This window comes from Acanthopagrus latus, chromosome 5, assembly GCF_904848185.1.
Source record: "Acanthopagrus latus isolate v.2019 chromosome 5, fAcaLat1.1, whole genome shotgun sequence".
NCBI lineage: Eukaryota > Metazoa > Chordata > Actinopteri > Spariformes > Sparidae > Acanthopagrus > Acanthopagrus latus.
In genome coordinates this window covers 3593970-3613630 of record NC_051043.1, presented here as the reverse complement: position 1 = coordinate 3613630, position 19661 = coordinate 3593970, and the positions used below count along the sequence as shown (strand labels likewise).

At 41.3% G+C, this 19661-nt stretch overlaps 1 protein-coding gene across 3 annotated transcripts in view; it reads right to left on the bottom strand.

The window, feature by feature from the left end:
* si:dkey-61l1.4 (collagen alpha-1(I) chain) overlaps positions 1-19661 on the bottom strand; it is a 76008-nt gene that overhangs the window by 6663 nt on the left and 49684 nt on the right. For all 3 annotated transcript variants that reach the window (XM_037099295.1, XM_037099294.1, XM_037099296.1), the window contains 29 exons: positions 16133-16186; positions 15585-15638; positions 15415-15459; positions 15271-15315; positions 14570-14677; positions 14396-14449; positions 14249-14302; positions 14053-14106; positions 13120-13227; positions 12697-12750; positions 12161-12268; positions 11688-11741; positions 11045-11098; positions 10352-10405; positions 10191-10244; positions 6337-6444; positions 6144-6197; positions 5178-5231; positions 4987-5040; positions 4607-4660; positions 4467-4520; positions 4263-4316; positions 3985-4038; positions 1424-1477; positions 776-829; positions 574-627; positions 459-476; positions 319-372; positions 97-159 (listed from right to left, as the gene is read on the bottom strand). In XM_037099295.1, coding sequence (XP_036955190.1) covers positions 97-159; positions 319-372; positions 459-476; positions 574-627; positions 776-829; positions 1424-1477; positions 3985-4038; positions 4263-4316; positions 4467-4520; positions 4607-4660; positions 4987-5040; positions 5178-5231; positions 6144-6197; positions 6337-6444; positions 10191-10244; positions 10352-10405; positions 11045-11098; positions 11688-11741; positions 12161-12268; positions 12697-12750; positions 13120-13227; positions 14053-14106; positions 14249-14302; positions 14396-14449; positions 14570-14677; positions 15271-15315; positions 15415-15459; positions 15585-15638; positions 16133-16186 — 1737 coding nt within the window. The remainder of the gene's footprint in view (positions 1-96; positions 160-318; positions 373-458; positions 477-573; positions 628-775; positions 830-1423; positions 1478-3984; positions 4039-4262; positions 4317-4466; positions 4521-4606; positions 4661-4986; positions 5041-5177; positions 5232-6143; positions 6198-6336; positions 6445-10190; positions 10245-10351; positions 10406-11044; positions 11099-11687; positions 11742-12160; positions 12269-12696; positions 12751-13119; positions 13228-14052; positions 14107-14248; positions 14303-14395; positions 14450-14569; positions 14678-15270; positions 15316-15414; positions 15460-15584; positions 15639-16132; positions 16187-19661) is intronic.

The window sequence follows — 19661 nt, the reverse complement described above, 5'->3', positions numbered from 1 at the left end:
CCTGCACAACCAACAATCTGCAGAATAGCGGGGCAGCAATTATATACACACAAATGGACAATGTCTCTGAGCCGTGCAGGTACCAGTCAGTCTTACTTTCAGTTGAGTCACTGTGAAGTTCAGGGAGGTTCCTGGGGGTCCAGGTGGGCCGGGTGGACCCTATAAAACAGAATGTGAACATTAAATACAGATGACTGGTGAGGTGTAGCACTTTTCTGTTATTCAGTGACATAAAACTTGGATCATACTGTACTAGGAACATATCAAAATACACTAAACTGCATTATCCCCTTGTCCATGGTGTGTACATATACTCACAGGTAAGCCTCTCTCTCCAAAAGACCCTGGTGTTCCAGTAAATCCTTTTAAGCCCTGTTGATCACAAATAGCATTTTTTTCTAGTTGTGTTTTTCTCCATATTTCTCAGGAAACAACCAAATCTTTTTGAATTTACCCACCTTGTGTCCAAACAAACCCTAAAAAACAGGTAAGCAGATGAGCAGATGTTAAGAATTAAGTTAATGTATTCCAACATAACAGCAGTCATTATGTCAGGTATTAAAGATTACTTACAGGCAGCCCAGGCAGGCCAGCAGCACCTCGTCTACCTGGTGGACCAATATCCCCCTAGGAAGCAGCCCACACTGCAGTATGATTATAAATGCAATAAAATGTCATTTCTTACCGTGGATTGTGTATTTGGATGTGATCACATCGAAGAGCTCTAACAGGGTTATGTTTGATGTGATGTGAGCACAATGTTGGGTTACTCCACCTGCTCTCCTTTTTGACCAGCTCGCCCTGCCTCTCCTATGGAGCCTTGCATTCCCTGAAACATCAATGTTTGATTATGTTTTTACATTTAACCAAACAGCAAAACAAATGCTCACATATAGTACATCACAGAGTCAGTGTAATCACTTCCTTTAAAAATCAGTGCTTAGGCTACACAGGAACACTGAGGCCTACTGAGAAGCTCTGTTTAACCACATTGATAGACGGGAGAACAGTGGAGCCTGTGGGACCCAAAATCTTCTGTTTGATTGCAAAAAAACCTGATATTCTTCAAATAAAATATTAGAGGGCTTGATGTTATGTTACCTGCCATAGACAAAATGTCTTTAGTCTATGCAGGGTAAAAATCTTTCTCAGTCATTTGATACTCAATCTGTGAGGTCTGACTGGAAGTCCTGCAGAGGTGGTGAGAACAGTGGAGAAAATCATCAGAGCTCACTTCCTCCCATCCATATAGATACATTTTACATCATGAACTATGTTGAGCCATCTGCAATGACATTTTGTTCCAACTGCACTGTAAGGTGAGATTTGAAAGACAAATAAAGTAAGTCTAAGTCTAAGTATATATGCGCACTGCAAGATAAAGCAGCACTTATCCACACACTATAGTTATACATGAGCTCACCTTTAAACCTTCTCCACCAGGAGGGCCAGGTGGTCCCATGGCCCCAGGTTCTCCCTGCATAGGGAGAGATGCACAGTATACTTTATTAAAATCATAATGTGTACAACAGCCCATATAGGTGGAGATTACAATCAGTCCACTTTTATCCAGTCTTTGTAGTAACAATCAGCTTTCTATCCTGATGTAGACATCCAGCTGCATGCTGATGACATACAGTTTCATGACCATGGTTGCACAAACAGCTGGCAGCCTTTTGATATTCTAATGTAGAAAGCCATGTGACAGCTGAATTGTGGGAATGAATTGTGCCCTCAGCTGACCTGTAAATTCAGTAATGTGCAGTGAATGCAATGTATACTATGATCCTTAAACAAGAAAATAATGATAATTTGCCTAATTTGCTAATGCTAATCACATATTTCATATCCTGTATGACCATTTCAACATAAACATACAGTAACCAAAACAATTCCATTGTGGTCACATTAAATAAATAAAAAATCAAAAAGACTCCTGAGCTGTGAGAACTGATCAGTTTCTGAGAATTACTATTCAGGTTACCAGGGGTACAATACGAACAGACTGACTTGAAGATATTCACATTTACATTTATATGTCAAGGTCTGGATAAGGAAATGCATGTTAAAGGCAAATTCTGTATTCTTAATGCTGAATTTAAAAATACAGTTACAGTTGTAGTCTAGATCAAAATGGGTTAAATTAAATTTAAAAATAAATTCTTGCTAGTAGTTCCTTCAGGTAAAATTAAACTCCTCTCTCTGACTCTGGCCAAAAACAAGCACTTTGGACATCACCCATGTTTAAAAACACTGGAATTCCCCTTAAATGCAGGTGTGAATGCGCAGAGAGTGCACTGTCATCAGAAGGCAGTCACAATGTGAGGTGCTCATTCTCAGACTGCGATCCATACAGTGAGACCGCATTCTTAAGGAAAAAATAAAACTTTTCAACGTCTTCCTGCAAACTTTGACGGCCTTACAAAGTTAGAAGTGGATGCAGTTGCTAGGAAGTCTTTCTTCACGCAATATCTTTCAAAAAAATGCATGATGTGGAGCGCTAGTGAGCGACAGTGGAGTAAGATGCATTTCTCGGAGCTCCTGCAGAATCCTTACTTATCTTATAATTAAACAACTTTTGTGCTTGAAATTACACGCAAAACGCTCAAAAACTACCAGATAAAATGAGAGTGCTGTCAAAGTGCGTAAACATTGCCAAATTATACAATGTTGCCAAGGCACAGGTGGCTTTCACGGACATAAGGAAGATGCTTCAAGGGCGATCAGGAGTCCACTTTGGAATACTTTTACCCGCCAGACTCCACATCTCCCAAAACAATGAGGAAACTGAGTTTTTGGATGCGGCTTAAGCCAGGGACTATGTGAAAGAAGTCATCCCAACCATTAAGGAGGAGAACTGACTGAACGCACCTTTATTTCACTTAGTAGGTAACACATGAACATGTTGTATGAAGTACAAAAACACACACAACACATATGGTTTCAAATATTACTGACCAATTTGAGTATTTTTACTTCTTGATATTACCCAGGTAATGAATGGCATAAAAGTTGGTTTGGCTCAAGTTTTGGTTTTGGTCAGAGCATAGCCTCTCTACTCTGTATTAACTCCTTAAGGAGGAAAAGCCTCAAATCATTTGAACAGTTAAGAAAGGAATTTACACTTCGTAATACAGACTTCTTCAGATACTTACAATTAAGTTACTTTTAACAAAACATAAAGAGTGTTATAAAGTCCTGGAACCCGCCCCAATTGAAGAGTTCTTACAAAGTCAAAATACAAACAGATAACGGGAATAGAGAGGGTATTGGCTATCTCTACCAATTATTTTAGGTACGAATTCAAATGACACACTACAGATAAAAGAAAGATGGGAAAATGAAATTAATATTGACATAAAGCAGGATATATGGGAAGAGATATGCACTAAAGCACATCTAGTAACTAATTCATGTTTGTGGCGGAAACTCCGATGGAAAACCAGAAGAGGACTCAGACCAGAAATCATGTCTAAAATGGGGCCCACACACTCCTGTAGTGGAGAAACTGTGGGGAACATACTGGTAAATATACCCATATATTTTGGGCATGCCCTAAATTAAAAACATTTTGGGATATTTCTTATAGACATCTGTGATGTTTGAAACATCCCCCTTCCTTTTTTTAAATGTTGTATTTATTCATTATCTGTTTTGTTTAATTTTCATTTATCTATTTCTATGTTAAATTTCATCTTTCATCAAGATGTATTCATAATCAAAATGTGACACAGCAATGTGATTATGACTGTAAAAACTGCTGAAATAAAAACAAAAGTTCTAAAAAATGATGCCTCTCCGTGGCATATATAATTAACAACATTACTTTATGAGATTGTTTGTATTTTGCTGTCTTTTATGGGGCCTTTTTAAACTTTGACTGTAATCGTTTATCGTTTTATGCTTTCAGCACTTTTCTTTTCTGCTGATAGATAAGCATTGGCCCTGACATATAAACTATTAAAATGAAGTCAAAAGGCATACCTTAAAGCCTGAGCTACCCATTCCACCTTGTTCTCCACGTGAACCAGGTGTACCCTTTTGAAAGAAAAGATTGTAAGATTATAGATGAATGTTAATCATTGTGGCTGTACTCAACAGTTCATTTTTAATAAAAGGATGAAAAACACAACATTCACACTGAGGCTGTCCAACCAGAACGTGTGAAGAAGAGATTGCAATGAACACGGATGATCAAAATAAATGTGAGAGTGATTAACAGGACGCTAGTTCAAAGTAATCTGATGATGCTAAAAACTTACATGTGTCCCGCGTCTCCCTGGAGGACCAAATGCACCCAAATCTCCCATCTTCCCCTGCAGGGCCAGAGAACATCAAGACTAGATTCAATTCAGTACTCTGATTAACCTCAAGTCATTTTTAGAGCTGAAAACAAAATCATTAAATAAAGTTAAGACTTGTAGCACAGCTCACACAGATTGTCAGAATAAACAGCCAATACTGACCTTTTCTCCTTGCCTTCCTCTTATGCCTCTACTTCCAGCTTTCCCTCTTTTCCCCTCGAAGGAAAGGTTGGAATAACACAACATTTAAAACGCAGTATTAAAGTTCATGTTCACGATAGATGTCAGGTGTATCATCCTACCTGCATCCCAATCCGTCCATCTTTCCCTGGACGTCCACTTTTGCCATTGTCTCCCTGAAATTCAATGGAGATTCATTTAATGTCAGATTCTAGAAATATTTTGAGTGTAACTCATGAAGATAAGCAACATATCACTTACAGGTACACTTTGCAGCATTTTTCTAAAAAATAATGCATATAGAAAAATAATTTTCTCAATAGTCACTTAGACCCTGCACGTTATATTTATTAATAGATGGAAAAGGCAGGTAGATACTGCCTTCTCTTATTCTGCAATGATTGCACCTTAGTTCTGCAATGATTTATGTTAGAGAAGCAAGCTGTCTGATGTTGAGTCAATCAATAGACGTATATGTATAGACAGAGAGGTGTGAGCTGACCTTTTGACCTTTTTGTCCTTTTCTTCCCTCCAGCCCAGGTCTACCTTTCAGTCCCTGAAGAGAACAGAGATGAAAATGTTGAATCTTGTTGTAATACTCAACATGCGTGTGTGTATGTGTGTGTGTGTGTGTGTGTGTGTGTGTGTGTGTGTGCGTGTGTGTGTGTGTCTGGTGTAAGAAGCAGTGCTGACCTGAGGTCCTGGAGCGCCACCAGGACCCTGAAGTCCCATCTCACCCACGAGACCCTGGAGAACATAAATGCAGCAGAGTGTTTGTTCAGGCTGCACAACACTGGTATTAAAATTATGTTAGCATGCTTGTGCTAGTGACCATGTTTCTCATGGACTCTGTTGCTTTCAGTACTCTTTCTCATGTTCCTCTGGCAATTCCTGAACAGTTTTTCTTTTGCAGTGAGACCGGGCACATTATCCTGCTGGGGGGCCACAACCAAATGAGAGTGCTGGTTTTATGACAGGGTGTACTACAGTGCATGTTCATGTTGTGGTATATCCATCTATTCATATTATTTAACAAGCCTCGCATAGACACTTTATGAGCAAGATCCCAGATATAAGGATTCAATTAGCTCTGCTTTGAAGTGGGCATTTGTGGTTTTACCTTAACAAACGCCCACTCCAAAACAGACTCAGTTGCAGCACCAAGAATTGATAGAAAAACAGCAGTCTGCATGAAAGCAGCTTTTAATCAACATTGGACTTGTAGCATTGGTAGCAATAGTGCAATCTTGATGATTTTACAGAAATTACAAGGTACACTGTGTCATATTCAGCTGCAAAAACATCCAAAGAGTGCATGTGATTACAGAGAAAATAAGGCTAACCACATCATTTAACAGATCCACTCTACATTCTGATAAGTTCCATATCAAAATGCATGTAGCTGTGAGTGTTTCACAAAATCTTCTTAAGAGCTCAAACTAAATATTCACCATGAAATGGAAAAAATATCATGGACCAGATCGACCACATCAAGCATTCTATTAATAAAGGTTTATCCACCAGCTGTATCTTTGGATGACACTGGCATCATACAGCTGTAAATTATTCCTTTAGTCTCTAAATATATATGCTGTATCAATGCAACATCCTCTGGAACCTCCACATCTGTGCCCCTTCAGCGGTGGTTTCTGGTCTTACCTCCGGTCCTGGTAATCCTGGAGGTCCTCTTTCTCCTGGCTGGCCATCAGGACCCTGCAAACAGATGGGTGGACATTCACCATCAGTCATTCATAAGACATCATTATGCTTCTGTGCATGGAGCTACAATCTCAGGTTCTTATTTATGGGAGTCCCTTTCAGACGAAGCACTCAGAATACTCTGGTTTCTCACCTCCGCTCCAGGCTCCCCTTTCTGTCCATGCTGTCCTCTCAGGCCCTCAGGTCCAGAAAAACCCTTTGGACCAAGACTACCTGTTCGTCCTCTGACTCCTGTAGACCCCTGACGCACAAAAATATCACCAGATGTCTTGAGTCATGAGTGCAAAATCATTATTTGCAAGGAAGCAGTCAGCTCAGGTGCTCTTTCAGGGTCGGTGCCATTTATGGAGGATAATTTCACCTAATGTTGAAAATAAAATAGAAGCTGAAAAGGGAAATCTGATATTGAAATGTCAAATTTATATTGTGAGACGGCAGCTCAAAAATGTATAGGTCAAATTCAAAGTTTGCCTCTAAAGTATAAGACTATTCCTCAGTACCTACTGCATCAAGAGAAAAAGTTGTATTGCCATATGTATGGCAATGGAATACTCCTCCTTTTCAAGTCATAGAGGTACGAAAATCCAAGTTCAAGTTTCAGCTTTTATTGTCATTTCAAAATAGAGGACTGCACATTGAAATGCAGTTGTAGCCCCTCCACACTGCACTCAAACAGAAAATGTAGCCATAAGCAGCAGCTGGCAAGATCCAACCAAGTTTTGGATAACTGGAGGTCTGAACAAATGAGTCTTGAGTATTCTGCAGAACATGGGGAGTGATTCTGCTGTCCTGTGATTGGTCGGAAGTTCATTCTACTACTGAGGTGCCAAAACAGAGAAGAGTCGTGACTTTGCTGAGTGGGCTTTGTTTGCTCTCAGCGATGGGGGTACCAGCCGGCCAGCTAATAGAGCAAAGTGCTCTCGCTGGGGTGTGTGGGACAGTTTCCAGAAAGCAGGGTTTGGACAAGGAGCCGTTCCATGTGACCTGAAAAGTGCGATTTGTCAGGTATGATGTGAACCAGGTTAGGGCAGAGTCAGCAATGACAAGTTTAGCCAGAGTGGAGAGGAGGATTTGGTGATTGACTGTGTCAAACGTGGAGGATAAGTCGAGGAGAATGAGGACTGACAAGTTGGACGAGGCTCTGGCGGCACGGAGCGACTCAGCCACTGTGAGGAGGGTCGTCTCAATGGAGTGACCAGTCCTGAAGCCTGACTGATTAGGGCCAAGGAGGCCATTTTCTGAAAGACAGGAGTACAGTTGGTAGTAGACTGCGCGTTCCAGGGTTTTAGAGAGGAATGAAAGAAGAGATACAGGTCTGTAGTTCGGGATGTCTGCTGAGCCTAGGGTTGGTTTCTTTAGCAGTGGGCTTTCCAGTGGCTGTCTTGAAAGAAGCTGGAATAATGCCTGAAGTTAGGTGAGGAGGAGGGGTGAGGAGAGAAGAGAACAATGAGAATAGATTCCTGGGGTTGGAAGCAGAGGAGTTGATCTTTGGCAGGTAGAAGGCAGATTTGGCTGCTGATACTGTTGAGGTGAAGTCAGAAAGGAGGTGATGGTAGTGAGCAATTTCAATAAAACAAAATGACACAGGTCAAACAGGAGCATTATTGTGGTCACTCATACATCATATCTGCAAGTGTCCACCATATTTGGATACAACAACACAGAGTGTGCACACAGTTTTGAATTGTGAATGAAACCTCAAGGTAGGAGTTACTGACTGCTAACAGAACAAGATCAAAGGAGGAACTAAACTGTAGCAGTGTATCCAGAATGCTCCAGTGCACCTAGTTTCTACCCATGGGATCCCCCTCCTCCGTGACCTCCACTGGCTTCCTGTTGCAGCCCGCGTCTGATTCAAGACCACTGTACTGGCCTTCAAGGCCATTGACGGAACTGCACACATCTAACTTCAAACACTGGTCAGACCACCAGTGCATGCACTTTGCTCCACCTCATCAGCGGGCTGGCTGGTACCGCCATCGCTGAGAGCAAACAAAGGTGGCTCAGCAGAGGCATGACTCTTCACTGTTCTGGTGCCTCTGTGGTGGACCCCGCATAGTATGACTCCCTATCACCCCCCCACCCCTCAAAAAAACTAAAACAAACATAAATGCAATTGTCAAAGACAAGCACTTACATCACAGCACTTATGTACTTAGGTATGCTTAATAAATAGCAAAGCATATTATGCTAAGAGCGCTTGAAAATCGTTTCTACTTTTTCTTTCTTACTTTATCGACATTGATGTTGTGTTTTTTTTCTTGTGACAAATGTATTTATTGAAAATTAAATGTGAGAACTCAATCAACACATGTTTGTTAGGGATGTGAATTTTTGGGTGTCTCACAATTCGATTTGATTCTTAGGGTCACGATTTGATTCAAAATTGATTCTCGATTAAAAAATTGATACAATGCATAGTGTGTTAAGGCAAATTATGGCATCAAAACAATACAGGTTGTATAAGATAATGTGATTTTTAAATAAACTGATTCCAATAATGTAATCACACAAAGGCAAGCCCGTGGGGGCGCGCAGAGAGACAGGAGAACGTTAACAAAAAAATCGTTTTTTGAAGTTTATGAATCGATTCAGAATTGTGGATGATTAGAATAGTGATTCTTATGTGAATCGATTTTTTCCCCCACCCCTAATGTCTGTGGTCAACACCAGGTCTTTTTTCTCCTTCAACTCTGCTGAGTGCTGCCCATGTCTTCAAAAGTACAGTGGAGAGGGTGTGAATGCCAATCCAAACTGTCTGTGGTCTGTTTGGAGTAGTGTGGTACCCAGCGTCTGAGAACTAAATGTGGCATTCAGTTTCACAGGTGTGATTATATTGAATACTGAGTTGAAATGAACAAGAAACCTGACAACTGCCCATCTGCAAGAGGATTCCACTAGAGAGCAAAGAATCTGTAAAATTGGCTGTGGTCCGAGGCTGTGATGACAGGCAGGTGCTTCAGTGAGCATCATTGTATTGGTAAAACCCATCCAAAAATCCACAAATATAAATGTATATTGTATGTATATGTACATTAAAGTTAGGACAGACACATGTCCCAGACACATTATCAGGTCCTCCATGTTTGCTTCTGATCTGCGATGGTGACTATTTCCATCATGCCGACCCGTTTTTAGCCAACGACAGGCAGTTATTGGCAGCACTCCAGCCCAGTGCACTCTGAGCAAAATATATGTGTTCACATTGGTGGCAACCACTTCTTAGTTCAGCTGCTGCAGTCAAAACAGCTTCCTATCTGCCACTTTTCTGTCATCAAAATGACTGGAGGTGGTAAGTTTCCTCACAGTGGTGTGAAACCCTGTTTGTGATATAGTTGCTGTTATTTTCAAAGTGTCTGAAGACTGGTGAAGCACAGTGTATATGACATACACTGTGGACCTGTTAGCTTCTGAATGCCAGCTGGTCAAGACCCTGGTGATGTTTTGGATCAGCTGCCACATATCCCAGGTCTCTCTCCAGTCTCCTGATGCTTCACTTCACACTCACTCTGGTAATGCTGTATGCTTCCTTGTCACCTGACCTCATATCTTTGTTCACCCAAGCTTTCTGGGTAGGGAATGATTTTATTTTCTTGTCACTACATCATTAACACAGTTGTTGATAGAGTATATTCTTCAAGACTGGTGTGGTTCTCCTGGATGGTGTCATCTCTAATATGTCAGTCTGTGCACTCAAAATCTTACTGGTGCTGTAGCTTCACCTGTCCACACTGATGTTTTTTTCCTTTTAATCAACTGGGACTAATTAACCAAAGTAGGGATGGGGAAGGGCTCTTTAGTTACCAGGATCTGAGGTATTGTTTCTTTTGGTGTGGTGGGGAGATTCTAGTGGGGTTAAGTAAAATGATGTATCATATTTAAGTTAAGAAATTCTTTCTTTAGTTTCTGCTTATTTGAGCATACATAAAAACACCCGAAGGGGCACTGGCCAGTTGGCTTTGTCACATCATGATGTATTTCACTTACCACTGGTCCAAGGTTTCCCAGGTCACCTTTCATACCTTGGCTTCCTGCCATGCCCTGCAGTCAGACAGTGTGCAGAGTGAAAGTAATGAGGCCAATACTTACAGTAAGTGGACTGCTGCTTGACATTACAACTATGATTATTTGGCAGAAGTGCTGTGTACCTTAGAGCCTGGAGCCCCGGGCTCACCAGTCAAACCAGCAGGACCTCTGTGTCCCTGTAGAGAGGACAATTCACCACATACATCTCATAAATCCGTTTTACTACTCTGAGAGTGATTTGATTTCTTTAAAACTGCGAAACTGCGAGATCGCACATTACCCTTGGGTTCAGTGGTGACATATTACCACTATAATCACTTTTAACTGAAAACTTTATACCAGCACGTTTGAGTGCAAATCTCATCTGGAGGGGAATATGAATACCATCAGTGCTTGTGTCAGGTAATTGAGAAATGCATATGTTTCTGTTACATAATGAGAGTGTATACTGTGATGGTTATGCATAAACTATCTCAACTGTTAACAAGACGGACTTGAAAAACTCCAAATTGATTTTGAGGATGCTTTTTGGACAATAGCACTTTGCTGTCGCTTGAAGATTGAGCTGATTATGTCGATGTACTATTAAATAAGTGTTATGCTGGTCAAACCGGATTGAGAGGGAATGTAGGATAGTCATCATTGGGTTTTATTACTGCCCTGATGATTATGCTTGCTCACTGATGTAGTCCTGCTAAGCATTTGTAATGTCATGTTTTTTTGTTGCTTTTTCTGTCATACTCTTTGCTGCAAAGGCAATTGCACTTTGGGGACAAATAAAGTTGAATGTGAACTTGAAAAGTGAGTCTGTGAACCTTCTGTCCTTGTGGCCCATCAGGTCCTGGACTCCCAAAAGTACCTGGCCAACCCTGAAAAAAAATGCACATTCAGAGCAGTCACCATTTAATAGCAGCTATCATCATTTAACACCTGCATATCATCTACTCTTCAGCCTCTGCTATATTATCCCGTTCTCTTGCAGTGGCAGATTGTTCTGTCTTGTATTGTAATTATAACAGTGCTGCTGGCGTTGCTATTAGTTTATCTTCATAGTTCATATCTATCTTCCTATAACCCTACTCCCACAAGAACTCTGTCCTGAATTCATCTGATTTCCAATATTTGGTCTCTGCATTTTTGGATTTTTGCATTCTTTTGATCCTCCTATTTAAAGTAAGGACAACACCAGCCTCGAATTTCCAGGTAGGGTGCATCATGACACACATACTTATACATTTCTTCTTTTGTTTGTGATTTTAATTTTAATTTTTCTACAGAACACATGGAAAGTCATTTACAAACAGGAACTTTGTGGTATACAAAAATGAACTTGAAAATTTCAGTTGGACTTTGATTTTAAAATGAGATAAATGCCAGTATGAAAAATGACACCACTCAATGAAAACTACAGGGCCAAGCTTAATAAAATAATAACGTTACCCTGTAAAGGTGACTTACCTGTAGTCCCAATAAGCCAAATGGTCCAACCTTCCCCATCAGACCTCCTTGACCCTGAAAATATAAATAAATAGTGAGGCAGACAAGAGTAGGGACATGTCCTCTTGTCTCTGCATTACAGAGACCCTGTATCAGTCTCTGATTCACTTTTCACCTGCTTTTGACTGTTTTTCCAGCATATGGGCCTAGGAGCCCCCCCCCCCCACCTCTCTCTCTCTCTCTCTCTCTCTCTCTCTCTCTCTCTCTCTATCTATCTATCTATCTATCTATCTATCTATCATATCTTGAGTGATTTCCCTCAGGATCATTCAAATAACGGAGGTGGTGCCCTATTTATGAGTGTGCCATCAATATCCAGTGAGTAATTGCAATTATTACCCAGTGGTGTATTTCCTACACAAGTACTGTACAGTAGATAAACTGATGATGATACAGACAGACTAATGGATAAAAAGGTATTAGGGCTTATTTACCATTAAACCTGCGTAACCCTTTTCTCCTTTTGACCCTCTTGGTCCTTGTATGCCTGGGACTCCTGGAGGCCCATCTGATCCCAATAGGCCACGATTACCCTTATCTCCCTGTGAAAACACATAATTTTAGTGATTACTTGCAAAGCAAATTTTAACCACCTAAAACAAGGCCCATCTAAAAAATCTATATCAGTTCAAGTGTATGCTGTATAGAGAAAATTTACATCGCCGTCAGACCGCCCTTTCTTTTGGCACTACATTTTCTCAACCATAGAACCTCTCTATCCCTATTCAGGTGGTTAAAATTCCCTTCGCATCTGGACTCCGGTCACTGCAGTACAAAGCTGAGCATCTGGGCTGGAGCGGCTCTCCGCTTCTCCAAACTGAGGCTGCGCTGATCGGTGATTATGGTAGTGAACAGACCAACTATAGATAGGTACTTTATATGACCCCACTTCAAAAAACCCAAACTATTTACTACTTGTAGGTCTGAGCCTAAAAAGACACGTTAGCTAACAATACAAAATTGAGACGACCTTTGTTCCTTTAGTACCGGGATCCCCAGGAACACCAGGCTCTCCATCATCACCCTGCAAAAGAAAGAAAATGAAGAACCATCAGCACACTGACAGGACTGACAGAAAATTAATTGGCAAAGAATGTGATAATCAATTAAAGATTTGAGTAATTTTCATGCAAAATTGAGAAATTTAACAATTCTAAGATTTCCTGCTTTTCTTCGTACAAGATAGCAGATTTAATATTATATTATATTTGTGGTTGGTTGGACAAAACACGACATTTCATGGAGTCACACAATATTATTATGGGCATTTTTCAAATGCATTATAGATCCAAATGATTAATCATCAAATAACAGGCAGATTAATTGATAACAATGATAATCATTAGTTGCAGCCCTAGAACAAATGGTTGCATGGAATGACAATACATCTAACCTCTTTGCCCTTCTGCCCAGGCTCACCCTGCAGCCCGTGGGAGCCCTGAGGTCCTGGCTCCCCCTTTGGTCCCTTGCGCCCTGATTGTCCCTGGGGGCCCAGTGCTCCCTATTTCAGAATAACACAGTGTTTGACAGATGTCTGACATTGTCTGCATCTTCGTCTGAGTTACATGATCTGCAGGAAAATTTTCACAGGTGTTTAGTTGAGATCAAAATAAAGGGCAAGTTTTGAAGATGGATGTGGACTGACCCATGAGTTCTCATGTAATAATACAGAACTGATGAACTGATCACCAGTCCGTCTCTAGTATATTCTTTTTCAGCCTGAAAAGACTTCCATGCCCTGTCACTGACTCATTTTACTTTGTTTCTGTTTATGAATACACCAGAAAAACTACTGAACAACTAATAGTGGGGACAGCCCTGCAATAAAACAAAGCAGGGGGCTGTGCTGGTACAGGTGAGTTGTTTAAGATACTGATGAAACCACATTAATGCATTTAAAGGTTTATCTGACCAAAACACAACCATTTGTGATAGTCGCAGACAGGATTTTACAACTTAGGAAAGTTATCATGGAGGCAACTATATCATCTGATTATGTCTCATGTTGTCTCATGTTGCAGAAAAAGCCTGGTTTAAGGTTTTTGCTGGTCTGAACGTGGCCTTAAGCCAATAGCTATAAATGGGCTAAAATGTTCTTAGTCAAGCTTCATCACACATCAACAGGAGTAGCTGAACAACAATTGACACTTACGAGCAACTTCATACAAGCTACAGTGTTGCTTCTGCTGACCTGCAAAGGTATAACTTAATCTGTCTGTGGTGATGTATAAGAAACTCCAGTGTTTAAGGACACCATGACACCCCCATGACATCATCATTGTTTGTTTATTTGTGTTAAATGCTATTCAGGAATGATGTCACAGACCTGGTCACCTTTTGATCCAGGAGATCCTTCTTCACCAGCTGGCCCTGGATGACCCTGACATGAAAAGCACAGTCATACTTATCACTGAATAGTGAATTAGCAAGGCCCCCTAGTATTATATACTCTACATTGCATTTCTTTAAAAGTGTATTATATTGTCTTCTAATCGGTAAAGTGTCATCAGTATTTGACTGACCTGCTGCCCATTCAGACCTGGATGACCAGTATCACCAGCAGGACCAACTGCTCCCTGTAGATATTATAAAACACACCTTCACATTACTTTTCCAATATTCCAATATTCAATGTCTTCAAGCTTGAAGAGCATGCCAAAACCATTTACCTGCTCTCCTTTCTCTCCAACCTGACCTGTTGGTCCAATAATCCCTGCTGTTCCCTAATCAGAGGAAAAAGTGATTTCACAAAAAAGAAAAATACAATGAACAGCATACAGTACATTCTGTACTGAGAGCAGCATCACAAGGGAGAGGAGGGAGAGGAGAGAGTACCCACTCACTTGAAATCCTCTCAGTCCATCTGCGCCTGATGGCCCCGGAAGCCCCTTGCTCCCTGAAGGACCAGGGATACCCATGCCACCCTTTGGTCCTGGCTGGCCTGGAGGGCCCTGAAGCCATTAAAAACAAAGCAAAAATAATCAATGAACTGTGTAAAATCTCATTTTACTTTACTTTACATTACTCAAGATGTGATGTTTAATGCATTTCAGGTTGTGCTAAGTGTTGGATCTGACTGTTTTGATGCATCCAAACTTAATCACTTCCTAAACAACTCCCTAAACCCCAATTTCTTTGTTGTTTCTTTATTATTATTTTTTGGCTTTTGTGTGATTTCTAGGACAGCTTTGGAGATAACAGGAAACTGGGAGGGCACACACAGCAAAGAGCCCCAGGCTGGGACTTGAGCCCAGGGCCGCTGCAGCGAGGAAGATTAATTAACCTGAGCTGTAATACTAACTACCATATGTATCTGCATCTATATTTGCTTATTTCACTAAAAAATATCTGCATTCATACTGTCATTCAGATTAACTGTGTGAGCTGTGGAATAGTGGTAAAAGACAACCTGGAGGCGTGCACTGGGAGCGATAAATACATCCTTGAATCAAGCAGACAGAAAATAAACAGACTCAGCAGACTCCCTGACTGACTGGATGGATGTACTGAGCCTGAAAGAACCTTAAGTGAAAGACCTACTTACTGGCAGTCCCATAACGCCTTTGGGTCCCATCTCCCCTTGCTGACCCTGAAGGAAAGATTAAGCAAATAACAATAATGTCAGGTTATACTCATATTATCTTGGATGGTGATGAATTTCTAGGGTCTAGAAAAGTAATGTTCTCACCTGTGGTCCCACAGGCCCCCTCTTACCAGGAGGGCCCTGCAGACCCTGAGAAAACAATGTTTCAATACAAACACTAATCAATACAGAGACCTTTCTGACCACCACAACAGCATATTCAGTTGAAGGTTAAAAATGAGCATTCTATGCACTCAATTTGACCAAATACTAACTGGAGGTCCAGTCTTTCCTGGAGAGGCGGGAGGCCCTCTGACACCAGCATCTCCCTGCACAACAGGCGTAGAAAACACTGAACAAACAACTTTACACATGAACTTAATCACTGCACGGCTGATAGCTTAAGTCTTAAAGCAGCAAATATCTAACAGCTGTCATGTAAATATCAATACAATTTAGTTTGGGGTTTGCTGCTGATCTAAGTTATTTATACTTTATATGTACTTTGGATGAGATTACAGTTTACAAGTGTGTTACATCATTGGTTGTCCAGTATTTAACCCTCGTGAAGTCTTTGTATTCTGTTTACTCCTGCTGTCCTATGGGTCAAAAATGACCCACCTTAAACCTCTAAAATAAATCAGCCTGATTTAATTTTAAACTAAACATGTATTTTGCATGAAGACAGGAAACAATATACTGAGCACTCATGTAACTAGAAAAACCTTCAATATGTTACATTCCAACCCATGAGTACTCAGAAGTCATTAATACAATATTACATTAGTTTGTTCTAAAACATTGTGGCATGAATCAGCCTTACCATCTGCCCCATGTGACCTGGTCTCCCAGTCAGACCAACTGCTCCAGGGTAACCCTGTGGACATGAAATAATAAAATGTATTTAACATAATACATACATACTCCATGTGTGAACTACATAGTGATGACCTCACTTGGTCACTGAACACCACAAAGCTGGTAAAAAGGGCCCAACAGTGGCTGTATTTATGCTCAGATTAACTCTGTTACATTATTATTAGGGCCCAGTCACTATCAGTGCGAGGACCCTATTGTTTCTGTAAGTTCAAAGTGTTCAACTGCGAAAAAGAAGCGTATGTCTGCTGGCCTAAACCTACACCAAAACTCACCAAACTCCGCACACATGTTACATCTGGTAAAAAATGGCCCTTAATACTGGGCCATGTCACCAAAAAGTGAAAGTTTGCACATTCATCACAAGTCACAGACATTTATATCTGCCAGGATCTGGGCCTTGTCACTGGGCCTCAGTGACAAGATAGCTCCACAGCGCCCCCTGGAAGATTTCAAGCGTGAAACCCCACTGCCTCCATGCATATACATGCACGACAGTCAGCATGCATATGTATTATGACATACCCTCAGTCCAATAGGAAGTCTGCCATTTTTATTCACAGTTAAGATTTTGCTGCCAAATGACACCATTTTCTTGGCTTGTACTTTAACAAACTCCTCCTACAGATTTAACACCACATTCAGTCAGTACATCCTCAGACCTTGAAGATGAAGAAATTATCAAATTATTTTGTCTTTGTTATCCCTGGTGGGCGTAATGGTTCAGTTGATTTTGCTGCTTCACCATTAAGCAGGAAGTCCTTAGAACTCCAACATACACTTTCGCAACTACACCAAATTCTTTACACATGTAGGGGGTTTCGCCCTGAATACGTCTGCATCAGTACTGTGTCATATCCATAGCACCACCCACTGGACACAGGAAGTCAGCCTCATGTCAATCAGCAGTGCGGACAAACATCATCCGAATTACATGCCATTTACAGGTTCTTTTCTCCAAATCATACACTACGACATAACATATTGGGTGATCTCTAGCACCACATAGTGGACACAGACAGTGTTATTTCACCAATTCAGACAAGGTCCAGTAAACGCATGCCCTCTGACAGCTGCTTGCAACTTTAATTGTTTCTTTTTTTTCTTTACTCATCACATGTGGCTTGTAAAATTGCTTTATTTTGTAATTGTTTGTCTTTTTACATTGTTGACATTCTGTGGACAGCAAGGGAAGAATTTCATTGTACAGAGAAACATGTTTCCTTACTGTACATATGACAATAAACACTTGGAATCTTTGAATCTTGAATTAACCTCTTGTCTGCATTATCTCTTGCTGCCTTGGTAGCAGTATGCAAATGTCTCCTTCAGGATATTTGGCATAAGGTCATCAGCTGGGATGAGAAACTGCTAGACAACCTCCTTCAAAAGTGTCAGCAATGGTGCACAAAGTTAATTCAGCTGCATCAGAGAGTCATTTACGGGTAGTATCGAGCTGACAAGGTACAACATGAATGAGGCCAAGTTCTTCATGTGTTCAGCAATGCAAGTGAGAAAGCCTACAATGCCATAGTGTATCTCCAAGTCAGACAACTGAGGGAAAAACTGTGACCAGATTTGTCGTGTCCAGAGTTAGTGGGGGCTCTGGTTGCGGCTAGAACCAAATTTGCATGTCGGCAAATTCTATAATTGTCATCCACGAGATTTGCAGCTCAGCACAGAGGTGGACACCGTTTGTAGGTAACAGAGTGGTTGGCACACAAGCCCCATTCACACTGCTGTTTGGATGCGGGGAATACCGCAGATATACGTGGAGAAGCATCCGTCCTCCTGTTTGTCTTCCCACATATCCTAGGGACTCTTCACATCACATTTCTGCAAAATACTTTAACTCATCAAGTGTTTGTGTTGGAAACAAATCTCTGCAACAATCAGCCCTCCAGACTGAGACTTCAGTGAACTTTCCCCCAGAAAACAGCCTCCCTCCCCGAGAGTGACAGTGTCAGACAGCGCCCAGTTTACTGATGGAGATTATGTAATTATGTAATTTAGAGCCCAAAATGTAACTTTGTCGCTTTCCAGGATGTTTGGTGAGTCAGGATCTCCATCACAACACACTGAAACAGCATCCATATGATTATCAACAGTCTGCACGTTTAGCTTGACAGGGGGACATCAGGGAAACACCTTGAAAACACACAGACATCATCATCATGATGTATAGGTACATGCCTCTTTAGGAGCCACAGCTCCTGTGTGAATTACAAAGTGGTTCACCTTTACACCGGCGCTGCTTGGCCCTGTGTGAATGACACAACACTGACAGCTGACCGCACCAGAAACCTGGTCACTTTAATGTTGGCTCTGGTTGTGGCTAGAACCAAATTCACATGTGGTCAAATTCTATAATCAGCATCTACTGGATTTAGTGGACTGACGGATCAGTGACGGACCACTGACAGGGACCATGAGCAGGAGAGAGAGGATGTAATGTGCTACTATTGTAAGGAAACAGGTCATATTGTGGCAAACTGTCTGGTGTTGACAAAGCAAAATGGAAAACCAGTAGCTTTGATAAACAAACTGGGAAAAGAGCGGGATGTACCTGTGATGTCTGGGTCCAGTGATTTGGGTAACTTTGTGTCATTTGTTATGGATGGGGTTGTCTCATTGCCATGTGAGAGTGTTAGGGTGCCTATAAAGATCCTGCAGGACACTGTAGCCTCCCAGTTGTTCATCCTAGAGGCCTTTCAGTAACGAGTCCACTATTGGTTCAAATGTTCCAGTTAAAGATGTTGGTATGACCAACATAGGTGTGCCACTACATAATGTCTTTGTGTAGTCAGACCTTGTGTCAGATTGCTATGGGGGTCCGCCCTGAGTTCCCGATTAAGGGGGTTACTTTTGTGATGGGGAATGATTTGTCTTGGGGAAAGGTGTTGGTTACACCAGATGTAACGCTGGTCTCTGTCAGGCAGTCTCCAGATGCTTTCGCTCAGGTTGATGAGAAATCCAAGTCAGAGACTGATGAGGCTTTTGTGACTGCTGGGGCGCTGTCCGGTGCTGAAGTTGCACCACCGTCTGTTAGCCTGGTCCTGGTCAGTCAGCATTTGTGCCGACAAAGATCCTCTTACGGACTGACTGAACCTGTCCTTTCCACACCTCGTTATGACCTGCCGTTTAAGTTAGCTGTCAATACAAGTGACATTGGTGTGAGTGCTGTTCTCCTCCAAGAGGACTTGGATGGGGTTGAGCATCCAATTTCTTACTTTTCAAAGTTAAACTGTCACCAGAAATGGCATTCGATGGTCGAAAAGGAAGCATTGGCCCTTGTTATGGCGTTTGAGCGTTTCAAAGTTTATATCAGCTCCTCTAGTGTTCCTGTGATCATTTATACGGATCATAACCCCATCGTTTTTCTGGATGGAATTTGTAACAAAAATAGATGCTTGATGAGTTGGAGTTTGTGTGTGCAGGTTTCCAGTGTGGTCGTCAGACATATCCGTGGCAGGGAT